This window comes from Pristis pectinata, chromosome 23, assembly GCF_009764475.1.
Source record: "Pristis pectinata isolate sPriPec2 chromosome 23, sPriPec2.1.pri, whole genome shotgun sequence".
Lineage (NCBI taxonomy): Eukaryota > Metazoa > Chordata > Chondrichthyes > Rhinopristiformes > Pristidae > Pristis > Pristis pectinata.
Window position 1 is genome coordinate 12,928,615 of NC_067427.1, and position 23,658 is coordinate 12,952,272.

Sequence of the window (23,658 nt, forward strand, 5' to 3'; positions counted from 1 at the left end):
GCACTCTGTCCATAACCGCGATCTGCATCTCCCCATTACCAGTCACTTCAACTCCCCCTCCCTCACTATCATAGATATGTCAGTCCTCGGCCTCCTCCACTGCCAGGAGAATTCCAAGAGCAACTGGGGGAAACAACACCTCATTTTCCGTCTTGGAACCTTGCAGCCTAATGGCATGAACATCAAATTCTTCCACTTTGAGTAAAACCCCTCCACCCCCCCCCCCCCACCATGCTTCTTCTCTTCTTCCCTTTCCTACTCTACATCCTTTTGTTTTAACCCTTTCTCTCCTTACCTCTGACCCATCCGCAGGTGGATCTGCTCTCCCCTCCTTCCCAGCACCTGCCTATCACTATCTCTTACCTGCATCTAACCATCACCACCTTGTGCCCACCCCACCTCCCTCCTTTTGTCCACCTATCACTGCTCTGCTTTTCCCTCCTATATATCGGGCTTCCCCTTTTCCTATCTTCAGTCCTGAAGAAGGGTCCTGACTGAAATGTTGACCACCTGCTTTTCTCCACGGATGCTGCCTGGCCTGCTGAGTTCCTCCAGCGTCATCATGTTTTCCTTTAGCCATTGTTTATTTGGATTACTTTTCTGTTGCTATTCTTGTGCCTTAAAAGGGATATATCATAGAGTCATACAACATAGAAACAGGCCCTTCAACTCACTATGTCCATGCTGACCATTTTGTCCATCTACACGATTCCCAATTGCCCATATTAGCTCTGTATCCTTCCATCCTTGCCTATTCAAGTGCCTGTCTAAATGCCTCTTAAACATAGTGACTACATCTGATTGCACCACCACCTCTGGCAGCAATTTCCAGATATCAACCATTCTGTGCAGAACAACTTTCCCCTCACATCCTCTTTAAAACTCCTTCATCTCATCTTAAACCCATGCCCTCTTGTTTTTGATACCCCCACCATGGGAGAAAAGAATCTATCTACCCCAAGTTTCTCATACATTTGTATACCTCCAACAGGCCACCCCTCAGCTTCCTTCCCTCCAGGGAAAACAAGCCCAGCCTATCCAATCTCTTCCCTTAACTAAAGTCCTCAAAACCAGGCAACATCCTGGTGAATCTCCTCTGCAGGGATATACACTTAATCATAAACCATGTACTAAATATTCAAATGTTAGTCATTGCCTTCCTATTGTTGTACCGTAATGTAGCATCCCAATCTACCATTACCAACTCACACTTTATACTTACATAGTTTGCTTTGTTTAGATTCAAGACCCACCTTTTAGATATAAGAAAAATCAATTTCGATTTTAATATAAAATTCTACTTTATGATCACTGTCCCATTGAGTACTAGATTTTTAATGACCTTTGCCATTTCACAATATTAAATTTAAAACTGCTGTTCCCAACACACTGATGTAGATACAGCTCATGAATTTGCCCACCACTGTATTACTCTAATTTAATTTGCCTGAGACCAAATTATAGAAGTCCCTCATGATTACTGTATCACCCGAATTACATGTTACTTGTAAAATTATTTTCTGACTTTCCTATGCCCTACAATACCACTAATGTTTCTTGCCCTCTGTTTTAAGCTCCACTCAAATGGATTCTACTTCTTGATTTTTTTGAGCTCAGCTCTTTTCTCTCTCCTGCCTTCATCTCATCCTATATTATCAAAGCTACCTCTTACCCTTTTCCATTTTAGAAAAGTTAGAGAACTGGAATAGTTAATTCCCCACCCTAATCACTGACTATTTCTCCTCAATGTATATTATGCGGTACTCAGTTATTTCTAGTTGCGCCATTATGCTGCCTATCTTGTTAGAATTATCGAATTCATTCGGATAAAGGACCTTAAACTTTGTCATTTTACCATTATTACTTATTTTACTTGGAGGCACTCTTTCCTGATACCTGGTTACCATTTCTCATTTTGCTGCCCTACTCTTTGACTTTCTCACCCTCTTCAGAGCCCTACTTCCTAATACTTAGTTTCAAGCCTTATCCACATTGCTAGTTGCTTAATGTGTCATAAATGAATCCAAGTGAAGCCCATTCTAATTAAAGAACTTTTTTTCTCCACTACTGGAGCCAGTTCCCAATTAATTTATTTCTCCCACACTAGCCTTTGAACCATGCGTTCAACTCTCTGATCTTATTGTCCCATTGGAAATGTGTACAACCCCTCCCTGGTCCATTACAGTCCAAGTCTTGCAACTTTGACTGGGAATTGATGCGCTAAAGTTTGCGCTTCAGACACTTACTGCAGATATGGTCACTGTGGATCACAGTGATTTCCATCAGCTTCCACAAACTGTAGCTGCAACACAGAACTATCCTGCCATTTCTGTTTTAATTTATTGAATTAGTAATTAAGTTTTCTATTTACACTTTTTAGTTATGATTTTAACTAGTCTCAGATCAAGTTTCAAGATGCCATTTTTAGTTAATATGTAAATAGTGGATTAAAATTCAGAGTAAAATCCTTTAAAATAGAGCCAGATTAACTCAAGGTCACCATCATATTAACCCACTGAACTATAAACAAACAAGGTATATTTTAATCCTGTAGTGTTTACCCGCGACTCATCAAGCCTCTGATTGGTCAAAGTCACAAGCGTTAGCACCATGCTAAAGCACTGGATATTTTACATTCTAAAGATCAGCAGAGGAATCTAATTAAAAAGTAGGTTAGAGATATTCAACAGATATTTAAAGAACAGATCAACAGATATTTAAATTCTCAAAAATAGATAACTCATTGAGAAATTAAAACTCCACGGGAGAAGTAATCCATTTGTGCCTAACTAAGAAATTAAGGAAGGTGGTCATCTTCCAAAAATTCCCTAGTTCTGGAAAAGCTCCAGCACATTAAAAACACCAAATATAACACCACTCCCAAAAAAGGAGGGCGAGAACACAGGAAGTGCGGCCAGTTACCCCACCTCAATTGTGAGGAAAATGTTGGAATCCATTTATAAGGAAAAGCATAACATGAATGGTTATGGACAACATGATTTTATGAAGGGAAATGTAGCAAGCAGAGGGTATGATGGGAAGCTGCTGGGTGTATTATATTTACATTTCCAAAAAGTTGAAAGGAAACAAGAATCCTTTCTAGACAATGGTTTGGCCACTTGTAGAATAGGCATTCCCAAATTCAGGTGTTCTGTTCCTACCACATTATGGCAAGTCAATTTTCACTGTGGGTCCTAAATCAAGAATTCTCTCCTCATTTACACATTCAATGGGAACTAATGCCTACTTCATGTGGCCACCAGGAATGCAGCTGGGGCTTCCACATCAATTTGGGACTAGACGTGTACGTGATGATATCTGGGCCGAAGTGGTCGACTTTCTAAATATACAACAGTTATCTGTCTGGCAAAGGAGGAGTATAAGAGGGACAATTCCACCCTGGAAACGATCCAGGTGATGTGAATGGAAAAAAAAATTAAAATAAGTGGAAGTTCTCTTTTATAAAAACATTTTCTATATTCATCTACTATAAGCAGAACACATCCTTTATACAATTACTGAAGTCTGATCTATTCACAATTTCAGTGTTTTCTGTTGAGGTACTAAAATCCCAATTTATATAAATAAAATTGAAATGTGGCAATAATCCATATGCTAATAGTAACCAAATCCTACGGAATTTGAATTCAAATTGAGCTGTATTGGTATTATAAATAATGTTTCTTAAATTAAAAATATCATGGTATCAGGTTCAACTTTTCAATTTATCTATCTACTTTTAAATATTTATCAGGATTGAAATGATGCTCGTGTTAACCTACATGAAAAAGTTTAAAACTGAGTCATATCCTACAACCAATGGTATGAAGGAACCTCAGTCTTAAGTTCAATTTGACAGAACAGTGAGTGAACCTCATTTATTGTGGAACATTATGGTGATTCATTCAACAATGAAAACTGGATCCTTCCCTGCTATTACTTAGAATTGTAACTTACTGCATAACTGCAATGTCCTTTCAAGCAGAGATCTCATGGGGATTGAAAGCTTCCATATAATAGAAAAAATGTTAGCTTAATAGAATGGGAGCAGTTTTGTAGTAACCAACATGGCAGAGAGGCCAACATTTTCAGGCCATTATGTGAGAGGCATGCAAGGTAATGCTTCATGGTTCTGAAGCACAGATCATTGAAGACTGACTACAACACAAAAATATACAATTAAAAGATGGTGACTTGTAGAATGCTATGTAACAGTTTCATCCTTTGATGATCACAGGTTTCAAATAAAATTTAAAATAAGTTCTATTTAAAATTCTTTTTTCATCCACTGTGAAAGCAAGATTTTATATACAGTAAAATTTAACCCGACCCTTTGTACATTTGTTTATTATTTCATGACTAAAAGCATTGAAAGGAAATCATTCCCGGAGAATGCAAACCTCTTCATCTAAACCTTATTCTCTGTCAGACAGTGAATTCTGACAACCTGTTCTCACAAAATAGATCAGTACCTTTGGAAGACTGGCAATTTAGTGCCAATAAGCTGATTTGTAACATGGAACAGTATGTAGAAGTACTTGTAGTGACACAGCCCAAACTCATTTCATAAAGGATTCTCACAGCAATGCCAATGACTCAGGGCAGTTAATCACACGTAAGCAAAATTGGCACTTGCCACTGTGTGGAGTGGGAGAGGGACAGAGCATTGGGAGCCCTTTCCTCACCACCATGATGGCCTTCCTTTTCGGCTTCTGTCACATATTTAGCAATCACCTTTTTAAAAAAATAGTCCTTTAGAGCATGGTGATTCAGGTGAAAAACTCAACATTTGTTCCAGCAGGAATTAAATGATTGAGGGAATGTAAATTTGAAATGGATGATGGATAGAGGACACTGAATGGGCATTAAGACCTCTATTTTGTTGGCTGTAAAACATGCTTGCATTTATGTAGCATCTTTCCTGACCGCAGGACAAATCCAAAATGCACAACACCCAATGACATACGCTTTCAACAGTTACTGTTGTAATGCAGGAAAGATGGCACCCAAACTGTGCAGAGCAAGCTCTCTCAAACTGAAAATATAACACAACTAGAAAATCTGTTTTTGTACTTTTGATTGAGAGTGAAATGCTGGCCGATACACCAGGGATACCTGCCTTGTGCTTTGTTAAAACAGTGCTAGATTCTTTTGTGCTCCTTTGATAAAGCAAACAGGCCATCCACTTAACTAAATATGTAGTAATGTAGCATCACCTCTGTACTGTGATAGAGAAGCCCAATAGATTTTTTATGTGCTCCGATCTCTGGAGGCAAAGTGTCTAACTTCAATTGAAGTTAGGCCGATTTTACACCCCACTCCCACCCCAGCTGATCCATGTTATAGAACTACACATCATCAAACATAAATTAATGCCTAACTGTTGGATTCACTCAAAGACATCACAAAAATACTTCCAAGCAAAGTAAATTTACATCGGCACAAAAGAACTGCGACTTGCAGCAAGAACTTGGACCTTTTACCGAGCCACACTGTATTACACATGACCAAAAAAATGCTTAAAGCAGACACAGAATGATGAAAACTGAAAACTCTCTTTCATTTTTTCATCTACCTCACCAACGACCATCACAACAAATTCTAAAACATTATAACCTGTCCCATCTTTGATCTCCAAATCCAAAACATCTTTTTTAAAGGAATGCCTCCCTAATTTGGTTGTATAATACCATAATTTCAAAAGATGTGTATTTCTATAGCACATTTCACATTCTCATCTCACCTTGTCTAAAAGTACTGCAACTAAAAAAGTACTTCTGCAGTATAGTCACTGTGGTTAAGCAGGTATAGTGTTGGTTAAATTGTATATTGCAGGCTCCAACAAACAACAATGGCCTGATAATTTGTCTGATTTTACTTGAGGGATATTTCTGGGATAGTATACCAACATACAAGATCTTCTTTTAAATACACCCACCTGACAGGACATTTTAACGTCCCATTTGAAAGATGCCAACCACTACTGTGTAGGACTTCCCCAGCATAACAATGAGAAGTCAGTCTAGATTTTTGAGCTCAGGACCTGGGGTGGAGCTTGAACCAATGCTTCAGGCAGGAGCACCGCTAACTCCGTGTACAATTAAAAGCAGTAATTCATTTTGTAATCAAATCATTTGGGCAGGATAGTTTATTAGTCAATGTTTCCTACTTTTATACAGCCTAAACTATTAAGTGAAAATTTAGCACTTGGATAGGTACATGTAGGGGCGGGGCTTAGAGGGATATGGGCTGAACGCAGGAAATTGGGACTAGATGGGTGGGCACTGTGTTCAGCATGGACTTGTTGGGCCGAAGGGCCTGTATCCATGCTATATTGCTCTATGACTCTATGAATTATCAAATGAATGGGGAGGGGGAGGAGATTTAACAGGATCTTTTTACCTGGCTTTTCATCACATACATGTAAAGCTTTTAAACTCAATCACTATAGATATGTGAAACTGAAAGCAAATGGATAAGAGGTACATCAAAGACAAGAGATAATTTAGGTTGCAGTAGTGGAGTTCTTAAAATCTATTTACACTGAGGACAGGCTGATTTAGCAGAGCGATTGCATGAGTCTGGAGGGAATGGAAAGAAATTGAAGGCAAACACTAGAAAATCCCAGCACTTGTTCCCACCGTTATTTGCTCTCTCTTTACTAGTGAGTTTATTTTACTTACAATTTTCTTTTATTTTCTTTAATTCCTATTTATCTTTAATTCTGTCAATTGCAATGGGTTAGCAGCAATTGTTTTAGGCAGTTTCCATCACATTCATCACATCTGCCTGTCAACAGAGCATAAACAATGACTATTTTATTAAAATGTTGCTTTCTCTCCCATTGTATTGAGTGATTCTGACATTTGTCTTATTGGTGGATGGAAAAAAAAGAGTAAGGCAGCTTTGGAAGCTAGTAATCTTCCTGCATTTCTGTCTAAAGACAGTGAATTCTTGTATTCCATCAGGAAACAGAGGATGACACGTGTAAAAATTAAGTAATTGCTTGTCAGAACCAAGTCAAATAATCTGTTCACTTCATGCTGATAGGCACTCAGCTTTATTGCAGACTTGATGCACTGCAGGTCCCTGATGTTTTCCTGTTGAGCGAGGATACAGCAAGAGACCAGAGCTACTAGTAAGCTGTTAGTTTCAAACAATTCAGTTTTTGCACAGGGGAGAAAAAACAGGGGACTCATTAGTCAGAAAGAGAATTTGATTCACAGATGCAAGAACTAATCTGCCTGTGTTACAGGATCTTCAACAAAAAGCCCAATATTTGTACGTCTTACTTAATATACCACTGAAAATTAAAATGTCAGTACCTTAACTTTGGTGAGGATTTTTTTTCCAAATTCCAATAAGGTTTGGTTCGTGGATGAATATGCGTTATCTTAAGCAGTATGATGTAAACATGACAGCACACCAACAACTGTGCCAAGTTTGCTCTCTGGTAGGGCATTTCCTATTTTGGACAATGATCACATTGCAGAGGTGCATATATTATCTAAACTTCTATTTTTATGTATAATAATTAAAAGCAGTTCAAACAACTGAATTGTAACTGAAAAAGATGTGCATTTATATAAGCACTTTTCACATTCTTTTCTTTACAAGTGGTGAAACGTCTGGATATAGCAAATGGTTCTGTAAACTATTCAGTGATGTTGATTAAAGGAACAGTATTGGCCAGGACATCAGTCTCTCCCATTCTTCCTTCCCAATAGTGTTGTGGGTTTTTTTTACATCCCGCTGAGAGAAAAGGTGTGGCCATGGTTTCTCTTTTATTCCAAAGACAGCACCTCTGACAGTGCAGCACCACCCAGGTACAGTCCTGGAGAGGCTGCTTCGACTTTCAGTGTCATCAGCCATCAAGTACAACTCACGCGTGCCAAATGATGCTGCAATCCATGCACAATTTTCTGCCAGCCCAGCTACAAAACCTCTACTACTATTTTCTACCAAAAAGAAGTTTTAAACTCTGAAGCACTAATTCATACACGATTCAAATAACGTTCCAACTTATGCAAGCGGTCTTCTAGAAATCATTGCACTTTTCTTGGAAATACAAGGAGGAAGCTTCTTCTTTTAACTCTAGCCTCCAAAGGTCTTCCCCTCTTTCCTCAAATTTCTTCACCTATGAGTGGCGAATTTTCCTGCCGTTTACTCTCTTGTTCCTTCTGCGCTTCAGCATCAGCCGCATGCTACTTTTCCCAATTACTGCTTATTCATTACCTGGTTTGCACTCTAATTATTGCTCATGAGCTGCACGTGATTGTGGGGCTTTCCGGTATTGAGAAAATCAGATTATTTGATTTCTAAACAGTGAAACACTTGATACCAAAAATCCACAGATTTTAAACAAGAAACTGATTGGAATATCAACTTCCCTTGCCCCAAGAGAAGTAATCAGTAGAAATGGAAAACCACACATGTACACACCTGTGCAACAATCCCAGGAGAGAAGATGCTACGACCAAGGTACATCATGAAGGAAATGCAGCTGACAACTCTGCATTGCTACTTTTGATGCAGGTGCTAAGCTCAGATGAGTACAAAATGGAAAGGTATTCCACTCTGTCCCTCTCCGGAGACTTGAGGACAAAAAACTTTGGCTGCAATGCTAGGGTGGATTTACAGCAGTAGTTGCCATCTTTCAGATACGACTTTAAACTGACAGGTGGATGTAAAAGATCCAATGGCACTATTTGAAAGAACAAAGGACAAATCAAAATACTGTGGAAAAATAATTATGGGTGAAAAATCAGATCATAGAAAAGGCAGAGAGTTGGCAGATTCGGTTCGACGGAGAAAAAGGTAATAAGCTTTAGTTGTTCTATAAAGACAATAAAGGGCTTATATCCAAATTGGTATGATTTAGAAATAGAAGAATATATAAGCAAAAGATGCAAAGTTATTTTACAAGTGCAGCTGAGAAATCTATAAACACATCAAGTGGGGTACTACATTATAAACAAAGAGGTAATGGATTTAAAAGCAATGACGTGATGTTGCACTTGAACAGAATATTGTTGAAGCCAAACTGCAACCCTAGCTACCCCATTATATGGGCATTAAAGCAGTGAAAATTATACAGGAAACATTACAAGTAATTCAAAATATAATTATTTTAACAAACAGGCATTTTTCCCCCCAGTGAAAGTGAACAAAGGAAGGAGAAAAAAAATTATGAGGTTTTCAAAATTAAGAGAGGTTTTACAAGAGAAAATAGTCAAACTCTTATCGGTATTTTGCAAATTATTAATAAGGCGACATGAACTGGAAGAATGGAGCAGGGAAAGCAGAAATAGTTTCACATTTAAGAAGATTATTAGAACATAGAATTCTTTACCACAAGTGGTTGCAGAAACAAAAACTGGATTATATAAAAGAACATTTTCACAAATATTTGCAAAGGATGAATATGAGGGTGCACAAAACGATGGAGACATGGAATTAGAGCAGACGGCTCCAATTTGAAGAGATAGCACTGGCAGAGGCACAATGGCCTCCTTCTGTGCTATAATTTCTATGATATCTGAACTGAAGTGTTAAATCAAGTATAGCAGAATGAAGTTAAATACCGCAATAATGCTAAATGTTATGCTTTTACAGTTCCAGTTCCTGGTCAGCAGTAGGCATCAGGATGGAGGAACATTTTGCTTTGACAGGGGCTTGATACTAAAAGGTTGTGGATACAAATCTGACTCTGAATACAGGGCTGCAAAGGCAAAGTGTTGGCAAACTGCTTATCTGGCTCGTAGATGAAATGAAGTCTGACATTTCAAGGATCTTTTGCTCTCTCGTATTTACAAGAACTCAGAAGAATAGTGACAGCACTTCAGCTGTAGGTACAAGACAGCACGAGTTCACTTGGGAAATGTGCATCTGTCGTTAATAAAGACATTTTGTTTTATTTGTTTACCTTTCTACATCACATACTTTTCTAGGTTATACTTCATATTATAAACTAATCATTGTCTAAGCATTAAGAAAAATTAGAGTAACCTGGGTGGTTTTGTAAGCCTTCATATACTGGAGTGGTACAATGCAGATTTAAAGTAGCTCTTTTATTTTACATAGTATTATTGTTTTTAAATCATCATATTTGTCCTCTTGGGCATGGGAAGATTAGAAGTCACTCCTTAATATTTATCTGGTGATGGGATAGTTCAGAATCAATCTTCACCCTTGCTCCTAGAATAACCTGATTTTGACAGGATTCCTTCTCAATACACATAACACTTAGATTTCTTGAAAATTCAAAATGTGATGTCCATTAACACATCATGCTTTGCCTGGATGAAGTTATTACAAAGGGATCCACTCTGTCAATTTAGAGACTTTTACATCCTCTAAAGTGTCCCAAAACACTTTACATCTCAACTTGTATTTTGTTGGCCGCGGTCACTCTTGTATTGTAACTCAGCTGCCAACTGCACAACAAACACCTTACAAAGAGTACAGAGAAAAGTAACCAGATAAATCTGTTTTACTTATATTGGTTGAGGATAAAGCCTGGTTGGTCTCCTAGCCCATGGCATCAACCATACTTTTCTAGTCCTTCTCCGTTGCAAGTTTATGAATCTCCTTCCATTCATATATTCTGTTTGTTTCTGCATGCCCTCTGAATACAGAATTTTATTTCTAATTTCCTATTTGTTTCTTGGTGACTAACTCTTTTATTGCTGGACTCTAGTTTAGCTCTTTCCCACAAATGTAGATTCTCTATGCCTGCTCTAAAGATTGATTTATTGGTTGCTACTCTCCTGAATTGTTAATCCATTGGTTGTTCCCTTAGTTTAGGAAGCAATGAGGACCTGATAACATTGCAGCAAAAAATGTTATTTATTTAAAATGACAACAATATAAAAGGAGCTTTACAGCAAAGCTGGCCTAAACTTTCAGTAGTTTAAGCCCACTCAGCATTATATTTTGAGAAAATATTGTCTGTGCCAATCAGAAATAATGTTTATAAACCATGATGGCATGGTGGCACAGCGGTTATTACTGCTGCCGTACAGCTCCAGTGACCAGTGTTCAATCCTGACCTTTGTGAGGTGATCTTGCACGTCCTCCCTATAAGTGCAGAAATTTCCCCTCCACATCCCAAAGACTTATTGGAAAGATTAATTGATTGCTGCAAATTACCTCCCAGTGTAAGAGGGAGGCAGGAGAAGAATCGGGAGGGGGAGTTGATTGACATGTAAGAGAAAACAGGTTACAGGGAAATTAGGAAATGGGAACTAATGCTCCGAGAGCAGGCCTGGACCCTATGGGCCCAATGGGTTTCCTTCTATATCAAGAGAAAACATGAACTGCATTTGTAAATGGAAAGGTGCTGGTTATCTTGTTGCTGTAGAATCTAGAAAGGCAAATACAGTACAAAAGGATCCACAGCACAAGAGGATCCAACAAGCTTTGCAGTACCAGGAGGCAAAGGAATTATGAGGATTCATTTATCTGGTTATTGAGTTCTGTTCCTTTTTAATGCTGATCTTAATACCAGTTAAATGAGTAGGCAAGAGTAGCCAGTGGATTTTAATGTGAAGTTACCTATTTAGGTAGGAAAAATAGAAAAGCAATGCTTAAGATGTTCATAGACTGGTAAATGTTGGTATTCAAGAGGAACCAGGGTGCCCTTGTATATAAAATCTCAGAAATCTAATGTAGGTATAGCAAAAGAATTACAGAAACAAATAGAATATGAACCTTAATTATAAAATGGATTGGCATACAAATTTAAAGACACTGCAATTATATAGTGTCTTGGCAAGACCACACCTAGCACTATTGTGGTCTACTTGCTTTTGAGCAGCACAACATGGAACACTAGATTGCTGGATGAGAGAACTGTTCTATGAGGAGAGGTTAAATAGACAAACCTATAGTCCCTAGAGTTCAGAGGAAAGAGGCGATCACATTGAAGTATGGAAATTCAAAAGGGATCTGACAGAGTAGATGCCAGGAGGATTTTTGCCCTCACTGAGAATCTAGAATTAATATTGGTCACAGAAAAAGAAAGACAAGGAGGAATTTCTTCACTCAAACTCCCGCGAATCTTTAGAATGTCCTTTGCAGGGGGCTTTGAGTGTTCAGTTACAGAGTATATTCAAGACAAAGACTGATAGACTTTTGGATGAATCAAGTAATTTGAGGATGATTCAGGAAGATGAAGATGGGGTAGAAGGTCAAAGGGCCAAACAACCTGGTTCTGCACCTATTTCAGGTTTTGTGACCTGCTTGGAAAAAAGGGGAGGGGGGGGGGGGGAGGGGGAAAGAGAAAAGAAGGATGTGGAACAGAATTCTACTTTAGCTAGTCATTCCAGAAAACTTGTCTATTTTGTTCACAGAATGCATTAGACCTTGAATGCAGGAAAGGAATATTTTAATTAAGTTAACGTTTCAGGTCAATGGCCTTTTATCAAAGTGATTTCAAATAATTTAATGTGGCTTGCACAGTGCAGGAAATTACAGAAGTCAGTGATTTAATTCTGCGCATTTTTACCATGACCTGCAACTGTTATCTTCTGAAAATATGTGGTACTTATTTTCTGCTGATCATAATGGACTTAAAATAGCACTTGTTACAGATTTGAAACAAGTGACTATTATTTCCAGCAGAACAACAGAATCTCTCTCTATATAAATCTTGCATTTATCAATTAACAATATCAAGAATAGGCCCAGCCGCTCTTTGATAATGTAGGTACAATGTATTCATTGATCTATTATATATGATGTGATGCATCAAGTTTTAAAATGAGGTGCAGGCACAGAGCCTTTTAATTAGGGCTTTTGTTTGACTGGCGCACAATGAAAGAATTCTACAGCTTGAGGTGTTAATACTAATTTTTGGATCCGTTCGCAATTTCCTTTCTTCTAACCAAGGCGAGAATAGGCAGAAAGTACACAAAAAAAAGAATACAAAATATCTGTTCTAAATGTCATGCCTGTGTAAACAAAAGCATAGGTGATTAAAATGTTAATAAACAGACACAGAACATAGAAGCTCATTTATGACATTGTTATTCAGTTGTGAATAGGCAAACAATCTGGAACGAGGCTTAAATGGGACTGTTTACACAAACCCCACATTAGCCACTAACAAAGGCATGCTGTCAACAGCTTCACCTGGACTTCTCAATCTTTCCTGAAGTTCCTGCCTAAATGGATACTTGTGCATTTTACAGCCCACAGATTTATATCTGCAGTTTGCACAACATTAAAGTCAGCAATAAACTAAGAATGTGTACAAGGAAATCACTAAAATGTCAAGTACTACCATCAATAGCAGCAAATTCTAAATGGCTTCTAATATGGTCAACTGGAGGTCAAATTACTAGTGATCCGATCAGCCTCTGTACAGGACAAGAAATCATTTTACTGTGACATTGGTCTGTACAGATTATTTAGCAACACAGGCAGTCGTGATACTGAACAAAATAGTCAATAGTTAAGTCTCCGTGGAAATACGTGTGTGGTAATTTAGTGAAATCCGAAAATATTTCTACAGTTTTAGATGTTGCTTTGCCTGAAAATCTTACACCTATCATTCCTCACCTGAAGCCAACTTCTGGCTAGAGGACAGTTCAATGAACATCATGCCAGATTCCTGTCTGCACCTAGCCATTTGGGATGGGACAGAGATGCCCTGTCTATCCATATGTACGTGCTTCCAGGAGCAGGTGTCCGAGCACATTACCTCCAAACTAAGACCAGGTACAGTCCCTGTTTAAAAATCGATGGAGATAAGTTAACTCGAGATCAGGATTTTTTTTTTAAATCAAACTCTAAAATTTAATGCTACACTGGATGGTCAGAGATATGAAACTTCCTCCATATCCTCAACTGCAAATATATTGAACACACATATCCTCTCAAATACACTGTTCTGAAAATGTTATCTGCTTCTTTAGCACATCATTTATTGGTGCTACATGTTATTTATGATCATCACAAAACAAACTTATTTTCAATCTTCTCTTCCTCTTATAATTTGAATTTTTATTTTATTATTGCCCAAAGTCTACTTCCAAATTTATCTGCTCTTTCTTCCTGCTGTTATTAATCTCTGGCTTTGTCTAGTAATATAAGCCCTTACAATGCTACCTTCCAATTGGTTTTCTCATAGAATCATTAATACATTAACTCTGCAAGAGAGAACCAACCATCCCATTCAGCAGCTTCTTCCAAATCCTGTTTTGTTTTCCTCCCCCGAGCATCTTTCCAATTATTATTTGCAAACTAGAATTAAATCTGCTTCTAACACCCTTTCAGGAAGTGAATTCTAGATCACAAATTCTTGCTGCTTGAAAGTTTTGCTTCATATCACCCCTGGTTCTTTAAATCTGCCCCCTCTGGCTCTTTGCCCTTCAGTCAATGGAAATAGCACCTTATTCATTTTGTCGAGATCCCTGACAATTTGGAAAACTTTTATCAAATCACCTCTGAACCTTCAAGCAACCAGAGTCCTTCCTCCACAGATCCATCCTACTAAATCTTTCCTACACCCTCTAAGCTATTCACATTCTTCCAGAATATAAAAGTTTGATATTTCAGGTCAAAGAGCCTTTGTCAGAAGGGTCAACTTTTTCACCCAGAGGGTGTTCCATATATGGAATGAGCTGCCAGAGGGAGTGGTTGAGGCAGGTACACTAACATCATTTAAGAGACATTTGGACAAGTACACAGATAGCAAAGGTTTAGAGAGATATGGGCTAAATGGGACTAGCTTAGTTTGGGCATCTTGGTCGGCATAGACGAATTGGGCTGAAGGGCCTGTTTCTATGCTTCATGACTCTTTGATAACTGGGAAGGAGACAAAAGAAGCTTTTTAAGCAGCAGTAGGGTACGGGAGAGGGATGTCTCTGATACAGTAAAACCAGGGTGGCCATAGGGATAAATTGTAAACAAGGCTACCTGATCAATGAATAAATAGGAGCAGTTAGAGAGTGAGAATACAGATAAAAGACAGTAGTTGTGAAAAGCAGGGCAGGAAGATATGCCCAGCAGGTCAGACTGGGGATGTCCTCCATTTCCAGAGGGGGAAAAAAAAGGAGAAAAAATAAATTGAGCCAATATCTCTGATGGATGACTGACACAGGCAGAAATCAAGTCAGTTGAAGTTGTAGTTATCAATACTAAGTCCAGAAGGCTGCAATGTGCCCAGATGGAAGATGAGGTGCTGTTCATCAGCCCTGCATTGGTCCTTGTAACAGTGCTCTTCTGCTCAGATTTTCCATTTTACACTTCTATTGAAGCTTTCATGTTTTTTTTCCACATTAGTCACAAATTCAATTTTCCCTTTCCTTTTGTCTATTTACTGTTATACCTTTTAATGCAAGTTCCTAATCTATCATAGCCATCTCATACCTTTGTGGTTTGCTTTGTTTAGATTTAAATCCCTGACCTCAGATAGAATTTTTACATTAAAATTGAATGCGATTCTATCACGTATTGATCATTAAAGACACTGCAACTATAATATTATTAATTAATTCTTTGTCATTATACTAATCTAAAATCGCTATCTGCTAAATACTATTATTGCTGACTTGGTTCACCCCTTTTATTTGTATAATCCCTCATGATTATTGTATTTCCTTCATTACATGCATTTCCCACTCCCTGATACAAGTATGTCCTGCATTAAGAGTACTGTTTGGGCATATAGACAACTCCCACAAAGGTTTTCTGTCCCTTGATCATCTTAGCTCCACCCAAAGAAATTCAACTGTGATCCTTGCTTCAATTGCCTTCAGTGCCCTGATCATTTTGCAATCACAACTCTGCAGCAACAATTAGTTCGTAGCTATTTCTTTCCATTTGTGCCATCAGTTCTCTACCTTCGTTGTGGATAGTGGGTCCTTTCATATAATCAGCTTTTATTTTTTTCATCACTCATTTTGCTATCCTTGCACTATCACTTGGTCCTTTCTCATTTTTTAAATTTCCACTCACCAAAAGCCTACCTCATTCTATCTAGTTTAACGCCTTACCTACCTCCTTATTCAATTCACATGTTCCAGCCCCATTTAAGTGAAGCCAGCATAATAGTTTCCTCTTTACTCAGTACTCACTCTATTGCCTGTCTTTGTTCTTCTGACAAAAATGCATCACTTTGCAGTTCTCTGCATTAAATTTCATTTGGCAGAGCCCACCCATCCCACCAGTCCATCTACATCTTCTGGGAATCCAACTCAAATCTTCCTCACTCTTCACTGCACATCCAAGGTTTACGAGTATCTCCACATTTTAAATGGTGCTCTGTACATCCAAATCTAAATCTATAATATGCAGCAAGAAAGGAATTGGCTCAAGTGCAGACCCTTGGCAACACCATTATACATCTTCCTGCAGACCAAGAGCAATCAGCATCCTGAACCTGCCAATTTTATACTTGTGCTCCCACCAGTTGCTTTTATTCCACACGATTCTCGATTCTGTGTTCAGTTCTGGTCGCCGCATTGTAGGAAGGATGTGGAGGCGTTGGAGAGGGTGCAGAGGACATTTACCAGGATGCTGCCTGGATTAGAGCGTATGGAATATGAGGAGAGGCTTAAGGTGCTAGGGCTTTATTCACTGAAAAGGAGGAGGATGAGGGGAGACATGATAGAGGTATATAAAATATTGAGAGGAATAGATAGAGTAGACAGTCAGCGCCTTCTTCCCAGGGCACCAATGCTCAAGACAAGAGGGCATGGCTTTAAGGTTATGGGTGGGAGGTTCAGGGGAGATGTCAGGGGGAGGTTTTTCACCCAGAGAGTGGTTGGTGCATGGAATGCACTGCCTGGGGTGGGGGTGGAGGCAGATACATTGGACAGGTTCAAGGGTTTGTTGGATAGGCATATGGAGGAATGTGAGATAGAGGGATATGCAGGAGGAAAGGGTTAGATAGTGTGAGGGTGGTTTGATGGACGGCACAACATGGTGGGCTGAAGGGCCTGTTTTGTGCTGTATGGTTCTATGGTTAACATTTAATTGAACACCTTTTGCAAGTCCCTGTACACAACATCAACCGTATTGCCCTCATCAACCCTCTGTTAGTTCACATACAAAAAACAACACAGAATCACTTTGGTCTCTTCAAGAGATCAGTACTGACTTTTCTTTACTAAGTCGACTTTATTTCTCATGGCTCATTGCCAAGACTGCTTCCAAATCTGTTCCTTTAGTTGGCTAACCCCTTCCTATTTTGTTTCAAACCAAAAGATTTTATTTTTCTCCAATGATAACAGATTGGGTTTACAAAATGCTTCACTGTTTGGTATACAATTAATGCACTTACCAAGGGATGTAAATTATCCCATTAGGTTTTAGGAAGCTTTGAGAGACAGTTAATTATGGTTTTCACAGATGTTATTGATTTCTGTTTAGCACTGATTACTAGTTAAATTAATTAATACTCAGAGCCCAGAAGTATAATCAGCTGCTCTTGTTTAATTATCTAGTCCAACAAAAAGAATTCCCCATTCTGTTTGTTGTGCAACTTGAAGGAAGTCCTCTTTATTAAGTTCAGCATAATTTCACAATTATATTTAAAAAGGTAACAAACAACTTGAAGGACAATTGCCTCACAATGTTGAGCACTGCAGCTAATAGAGGTGCATTACTTTCAGTGAGTGCCCTGTGATAGTATAACAACTTGTCTTTACCATAGCAAAATGTCCCAAGGTCCTTCACTGGGGCATTACCAAACAAATTAGACACCTAGCCACTTAATTTGTTAGGTCAGATAACCAAAAGCTTCGGCACCTAGATAGAGAGTCACAGAAACATGGCAAACCTATAACACATGTTGGCCATTTGACCCATTGTGCCAGTTAAAAACAAGTGTTCTCCAGCTTAATCCGACTTCCAGCGTGCACTCTGTAGCCTTGCAGGTACAGGCCTTTCAAGAATGCATGCAAATACTCCTTCAATGTGATGAGGGTTATTGTCTCTACAACCTGTTCAAACACTAAGTTCCAGACCTTGCCACCCTCTAGATGAAAACCTTTTTCTCATCTCCCTCTTTCTACCAATTATTTCACATCTATGCCTCCTTGTTTTTAACCCCTTTGCCAAGGGAAACAACCAGAACCTCAAGTTTATGCATCTCAACTAAATCTCCCTTCAGTCTCCTCTATTCCAAAACAAAAGCACCACAACTTATCCCACCTTTTCCTCATGGCTACAGTTTTCCAGTCCAAGCAATACCTTCATAAGACTCTTTTGTATCCTCTCCAGCACAATCACATCTTTCCTATAGTTCAAATTAAAAGAAAGGGACAGAGGCAGAGATGCTTGAGGAAGGAATCCCAGAGTTTAGGGCCTTGGCAGCAAAATATATGGCTGCTGGATTTGGACTGACTAAATTCAGAGATGATCAAATAGCCAGATTGGTGGAGTGCACCAATTGTTACACCAAGGACTGACCCATTTATGCCTGCTCTGTTTCTTATTTTCTAGCCAATCTTCTATCCAAAATGTTGTTTCCTTCATAATGAGCTTTTATTTTCTGCAGCTCCTTATCAAATGCCATCTGGAAATCTTAGTGCATCCACCAGCTCCCCTTTAACCACAGCACATGTTACTTCCTCAAATAAATTTGTCAAACTTTATTTCCTTTTCATGAAACCATGCTCACTCTGCCAATTACCTTCTGTGACCTGCAATAATGTCTTCAATAATAGTATTTAGTATTTCACTATGACAATTGTTAAGCCAGCTGGACTCTAGTTTCCTGCTTTGTCTCCATCCCTTTTTCAATAAAGGAATACAACAATTCTCTCACTGACCATTTCTTTCAAGACCCAAAGATGAAACTCGGAGAAAACCCAGAGAATTATCAGCACATAGCTCCAACAATCTGCTCAGTACCACTTACCTGGTGATTATAATTTTCCAGAGTTCCTTCCTTCCCTCCCTTCCAATTCCCATTTACAGCTATCTCAGACACGTTACTTGCATCCTCTATAGTGAAGACCAATGCAAAATACATGTTTCATTCACCCATTATCTCCTTACTTTCTATTATTAATTTCCCAGACTCGCTTACAATTGGACCAGTACTCAACTGTTAACTCTTTCTGACGATCTATAGAAACTCTCACAGTTTTTACATTCCTGGTCAGCTTTATCTCATGCTTAATTTTTCTTTCCTTATTAAGCTTTCAGTAACTCTTTATTGATTTTTATATTCTGTCCAATTTTCTGACTTGCCACCTGTCTTTGTGCAATTATATGCTTTTACTTTAAGTCTGATAATATCTTTAACTTTTTTAGTTAATCACAGATGGCGGACCCTTTTTTTCTTTTTGTTGGAATGCATCCATTCTGTGTGTTCTGAAAGATTCCCCTTATACATCTGCCGCTGCACCTCGACTGACCAAGCCCTTACCCTAACTTGCTAGTTTATTAATTAACAGAGCAACTCTTCCACCTTTTCCTTGCTTCCTGTTCTTGCTAAATGTCAATAATACCTCAATCTTCAGGTCCCAACTTGTCAACCTACAGCCATATCTCTGTAATGGCCATCAGGTCATCCCTTTTGTTTCAGATACAGGGCTTTAACTTTGTCCTTTAATTATTATTAATATAGTCTCTAAGCTAGTGTGCTGATTTACTCTTAGATTTATACTGTCTATCCTTCCTCTCACAGTCTGATTATTTCCCATATTTAATATTTTTCTTTATAGCCTTGTACATCTTCTCAACTTTGAAAACTTTAAAATCAAGCCATTGATAACTGGGAACTAAAGTTACCCAGGATGCACTGGGATACTGCTGCATTCTGGGACATGGGCAGCAGACTTCTGAAGGTCTAAATCAAACACCCCAGTGGTATCAAGTCCTATCAAGGTATAGGGCTGGGATCAGCATTTGAAGGTGTTGAGTGTGAAAGTGAAAGAGTTGTCAGTGGAATTCTTTACCCCAGAGGACTGTGGAAACTTACTCATGGAGTTCATTCGAAACAGAGATCAATAGACCTGGATATTAAGGGAATCCAGGGATATGGGCACGGCGCAGGAAAATGCCACTGAGATAGAAAATCAGCCACGATCCTGAGGAATGATGGAGCAGTCTTCAAGGACCAGATGTCCTATTCCTGCTCCTATTTCTGGTATTATTTCCAAAGACATGCTAAAATGGGGGTAATTATCAAATCCTGCTGCGGAGCCTGGTGAACCTACAATCTGGGAACTGAATGATTCCACCTTGGCAACTGCATGGCAGTGAGATATAGAATGTTTGGAAGATGCATGTTACTGCAGTAAAACTCCAATAATCTGGCACCTTCGGTACCTTAGTAGTGCTGGACTAGCAGATTTTCTGGGCTATTGGATGCTTCTCCTATGTATTTCCATGTTACACAGTTGTCTAATAATTTTTCCAGAGAACTCAGTGAAGTTAAAGGTAGTGGGAAATGTACAAGCTCTCCGGACCCAGGTTTTGGCTGCAAGCCTCCCCACATTCATGACCCTAGGTATTGTAGACCCCAGCTTCGCCACACACCATCCCACAGTCTGGACCCTGGCTCCAGACACATATCCCACTTGCATTCTGGATGCCTAATGAATGAGCCAGATGCTGAACCAGCAGGATTTCTGAACAGTCAGATGCCGGATTGTCAGAGTTTTGCTGAACCTGTGTAGAATGTGTCTCTTTTGGGTCATTTAAGAACACAAGCAATACCTACAACTACTTAGCCTACTCAGCTATACATTAACACTCATGCTCTTCAGATCCCCTCTACTGTTCAATCCCATATCTCACAGTTTAAATTTCGATATCAACTTTGAATTTACTCAAAATTTGTGGAAGTAGTGGATTCCTAGGATTTATGATTCTCTAAGTAAAGAATTTTCTCAAGTCAGTTGTTTAAAATAAATCGACTGATTATCCTGTGACAACGCCCTCAAAAAAAGCATTTCAGATCTAACTTGTCAACCCTTTCAAAATCTTCATATTTCAGTAGGATCACCTTATAATCTACCAAACTCTAATCACAGATCAATCTCACTGCTTATTCTCAATAAAGAATCAAATTAATTTATACTGCAATTCCTCCAATCAGATTTCTCCTTCAAATACACTGACCAAAACTGAATTTCAAGTGTGGCCTCATCAAAGCTCATTAAATTGCAGCAAAATCCATTACTTTTGCACTCCGACCCCTTGATTAGTTAGGAAATCTACATGAATCTAATATTTCCTCATCTATTCTATACTTTGACTGTTTAACTTCAGCAATTACTTCCTGAATGCATAAACAACTGACAAAGGATCTCTGACCCGAGATGTTAACTCTGTTTTGCTTTCCATAGTTACTGCCTGACCTACCGAGCATTTCCAGGATTTTCTGCTTTTATTTCAGTGTTCCAACATCTGCAGTTTTTCCCCCCTTTCTCTTATCCGAACACAAGTAGGCCATGCACCTTTTGTTCAATACTTAGTGCCATTTCCCTCATACTGTGCTGATGACTTTTGCAAGGCTGTTCCATGATGTAACACATAAAAGTTCTGAAGTGAATGTTACTTTTACCTGATACCAGCTCCTCCTAATACATTTCAGGCCAGACATTAGTTGACAACAGTTTATGTATTGTTGTTCTTAAAATAGCCTTTAATCTACTCCCAGATGAACTCCAAAGCTCATCTGGGAGTAGATTAATCTCCCAGAGTTTAAAACAAGGAAGCAAATTGGTCCATATTTAAATAGCTCATGTTGTCTATCCCAACGAGATTCAGTCAAATTCTTACAATGGGAGGGGAACGAAAAAAGAGGAAATCCAAATTATGTGTTCATACAGTAGTCTGGCTTCCTCAGGGAAGTTAGAGGGCTGTAGGTCTGAAAACATCCTGGCCAGACCTGTTAATGACAGCATATTTCCTTCCCAAAGGACATTAATTAACTGGGCAGATTTTTATGTCAATATGATCGTTTCAAGATCGTCATTAGGTGATGATAATTTTTTTTGTTACTGGTTATTTAATTAACCAAACACAAGTTCTCCACATCTGTTGGTGAGATTCTAAGTCATGTTATCACATCACTGGTCCAGACCTCTGAATTACCAGTCCAGCACTACGACCACATTCCTTAACTCCAAAAATAAATTACCACTCACAACTGGTTAATGAGTGTTTACCTATATATCATACAAAATTTGCTTTAATTTCAAGGCCTTTTTCCTATATTCAACCACTCTGAAATAACAATATAATCTAATAAAAGTGATCCAAGTTTCCAAAAGAAGCAGAACAAACGCATTTCCTGAAAGAATGATTCTGGAAATATGCAGTGCATTCTGAAACCCAGAACTCCTTATTCCATGACATTTCCTTTGGATTGCCCAGACATGATTTCCCAGAAAATACAAGCCTGCAGGTAGATGTGGAACCATTTGAAGATCAATTCATTGATCTCTGAATGAGGCAGGCAGATAAACCCTGTCAGGCGAGGTTGACATATATACTTGACTTGTATGGAGAATACAGCATCAAAACAGATTTAAAAAACATTAAATCAAATGCATCAGAAGTCCCTTACCGCGTGATTTCATGCCAATGAAGCGATTCTCTACGATGTCTATCCGTCCAACCCCATGCTTACTCCTGGAAAAAAAAAGATGAATGGCATAGTTCAGTTTCCTTTTCAGACGGGTGAATCACCCCCATAAAGGTACAACAGGGCATTAACTAATAGGCTCAAGTGATGTAGACATTAATATGGTTGAGGTTAAAAAGGGCCAGTCAACTGAGAGACAGTGAGATAAACTCACACAATGAACATTCTGCCTCATTAAAGGATGTCAAAATTTTTTAGTTCGGCTGCACAATTCCAAGGCACACAGCCTGGCACTTTGTCGGGTCCTGAATAGGACTGAAGTCAGATTAGAATAAAATGAGACTGATCTTTTCACACACTTTGAAGGGAGACGTCGAGTGGTGCACAAAGAGGCAATTCTCCAGGTCGACAGCATGCTGCTGGAGCTGTGCAGTATGAGGAGCAGCTGATTAAATCCGGAAGAAGACCTCCAGGGCTGCCACATTCAGGGTACACATAGACAAAAATCCATGCAGAATTCTCACAGTCCAGCCAGCTATAGGCAGGCACTCAGGACATCACAGTAGGCTCGAGGAAAAAAAATACAGTAAATCCAATCTCATTTATACATGTCTATTCAGCATCACATAAAAACTCATTGCAATGCAAATCCTGCTTTCATCTTGCAAACACACAGCACTTAAAGTGGCTTTTTACGAAGAATGGCAACCGAGGAAGTTGACAATTAAAAGTGACAGTAACCAGGAGACAAGATTTTTTTTAAAAAAAATAAACCTTTTTAACATCACAGCTGTATTCATGCAAGTCTCATTGTGCGTGTGAAGTCATTTTGCCCGATCTTTTAAATAACAGTTTAAAAGGGGATAAAGCACAGTTTTATATCATTGCAGCATTTTGTCCCAATACAACACATAATTGCTATGTCACGCATTCTTTCATGAACAAAACAAAACAATAAACTTCTATCTAAACAAAACTCAGAGTTGATGCTTGTTTTATTTAACACTGCATAAACCCTTTCCCAGGCCTTTTATCCTTCAAAAGACTGAGCCTACATTAAATCACATCAGTTTCAAATGGACACTGTCTGAATTTCAAATCAC

General features: G+C 38.7%; 1 protein-coding gene across 2 annotated transcripts in view; it reads right to left on the minus strand.

Moving 5' to 3' along the window:
• The window catches only part of ass1 (argininosuccinate synthase 1), a 106,344-nt gene that overhangs the window by 20,495 nt on the left and 62,191 nt on the right, over window positions 1-23,658 (minus strand). For both annotated transcript variants that reach the window (XM_052036901.1, XM_052036900.1), the window contains exon 11: window positions 22,538-22,602. In XM_052036901.1, the coding sequence (XP_051892861.1) occupies window positions 22,538-22,602 (65 nt within the window). The remainder of the gene's footprint in view (window positions 1-22,537; window positions 22,603-23,658) is intronic.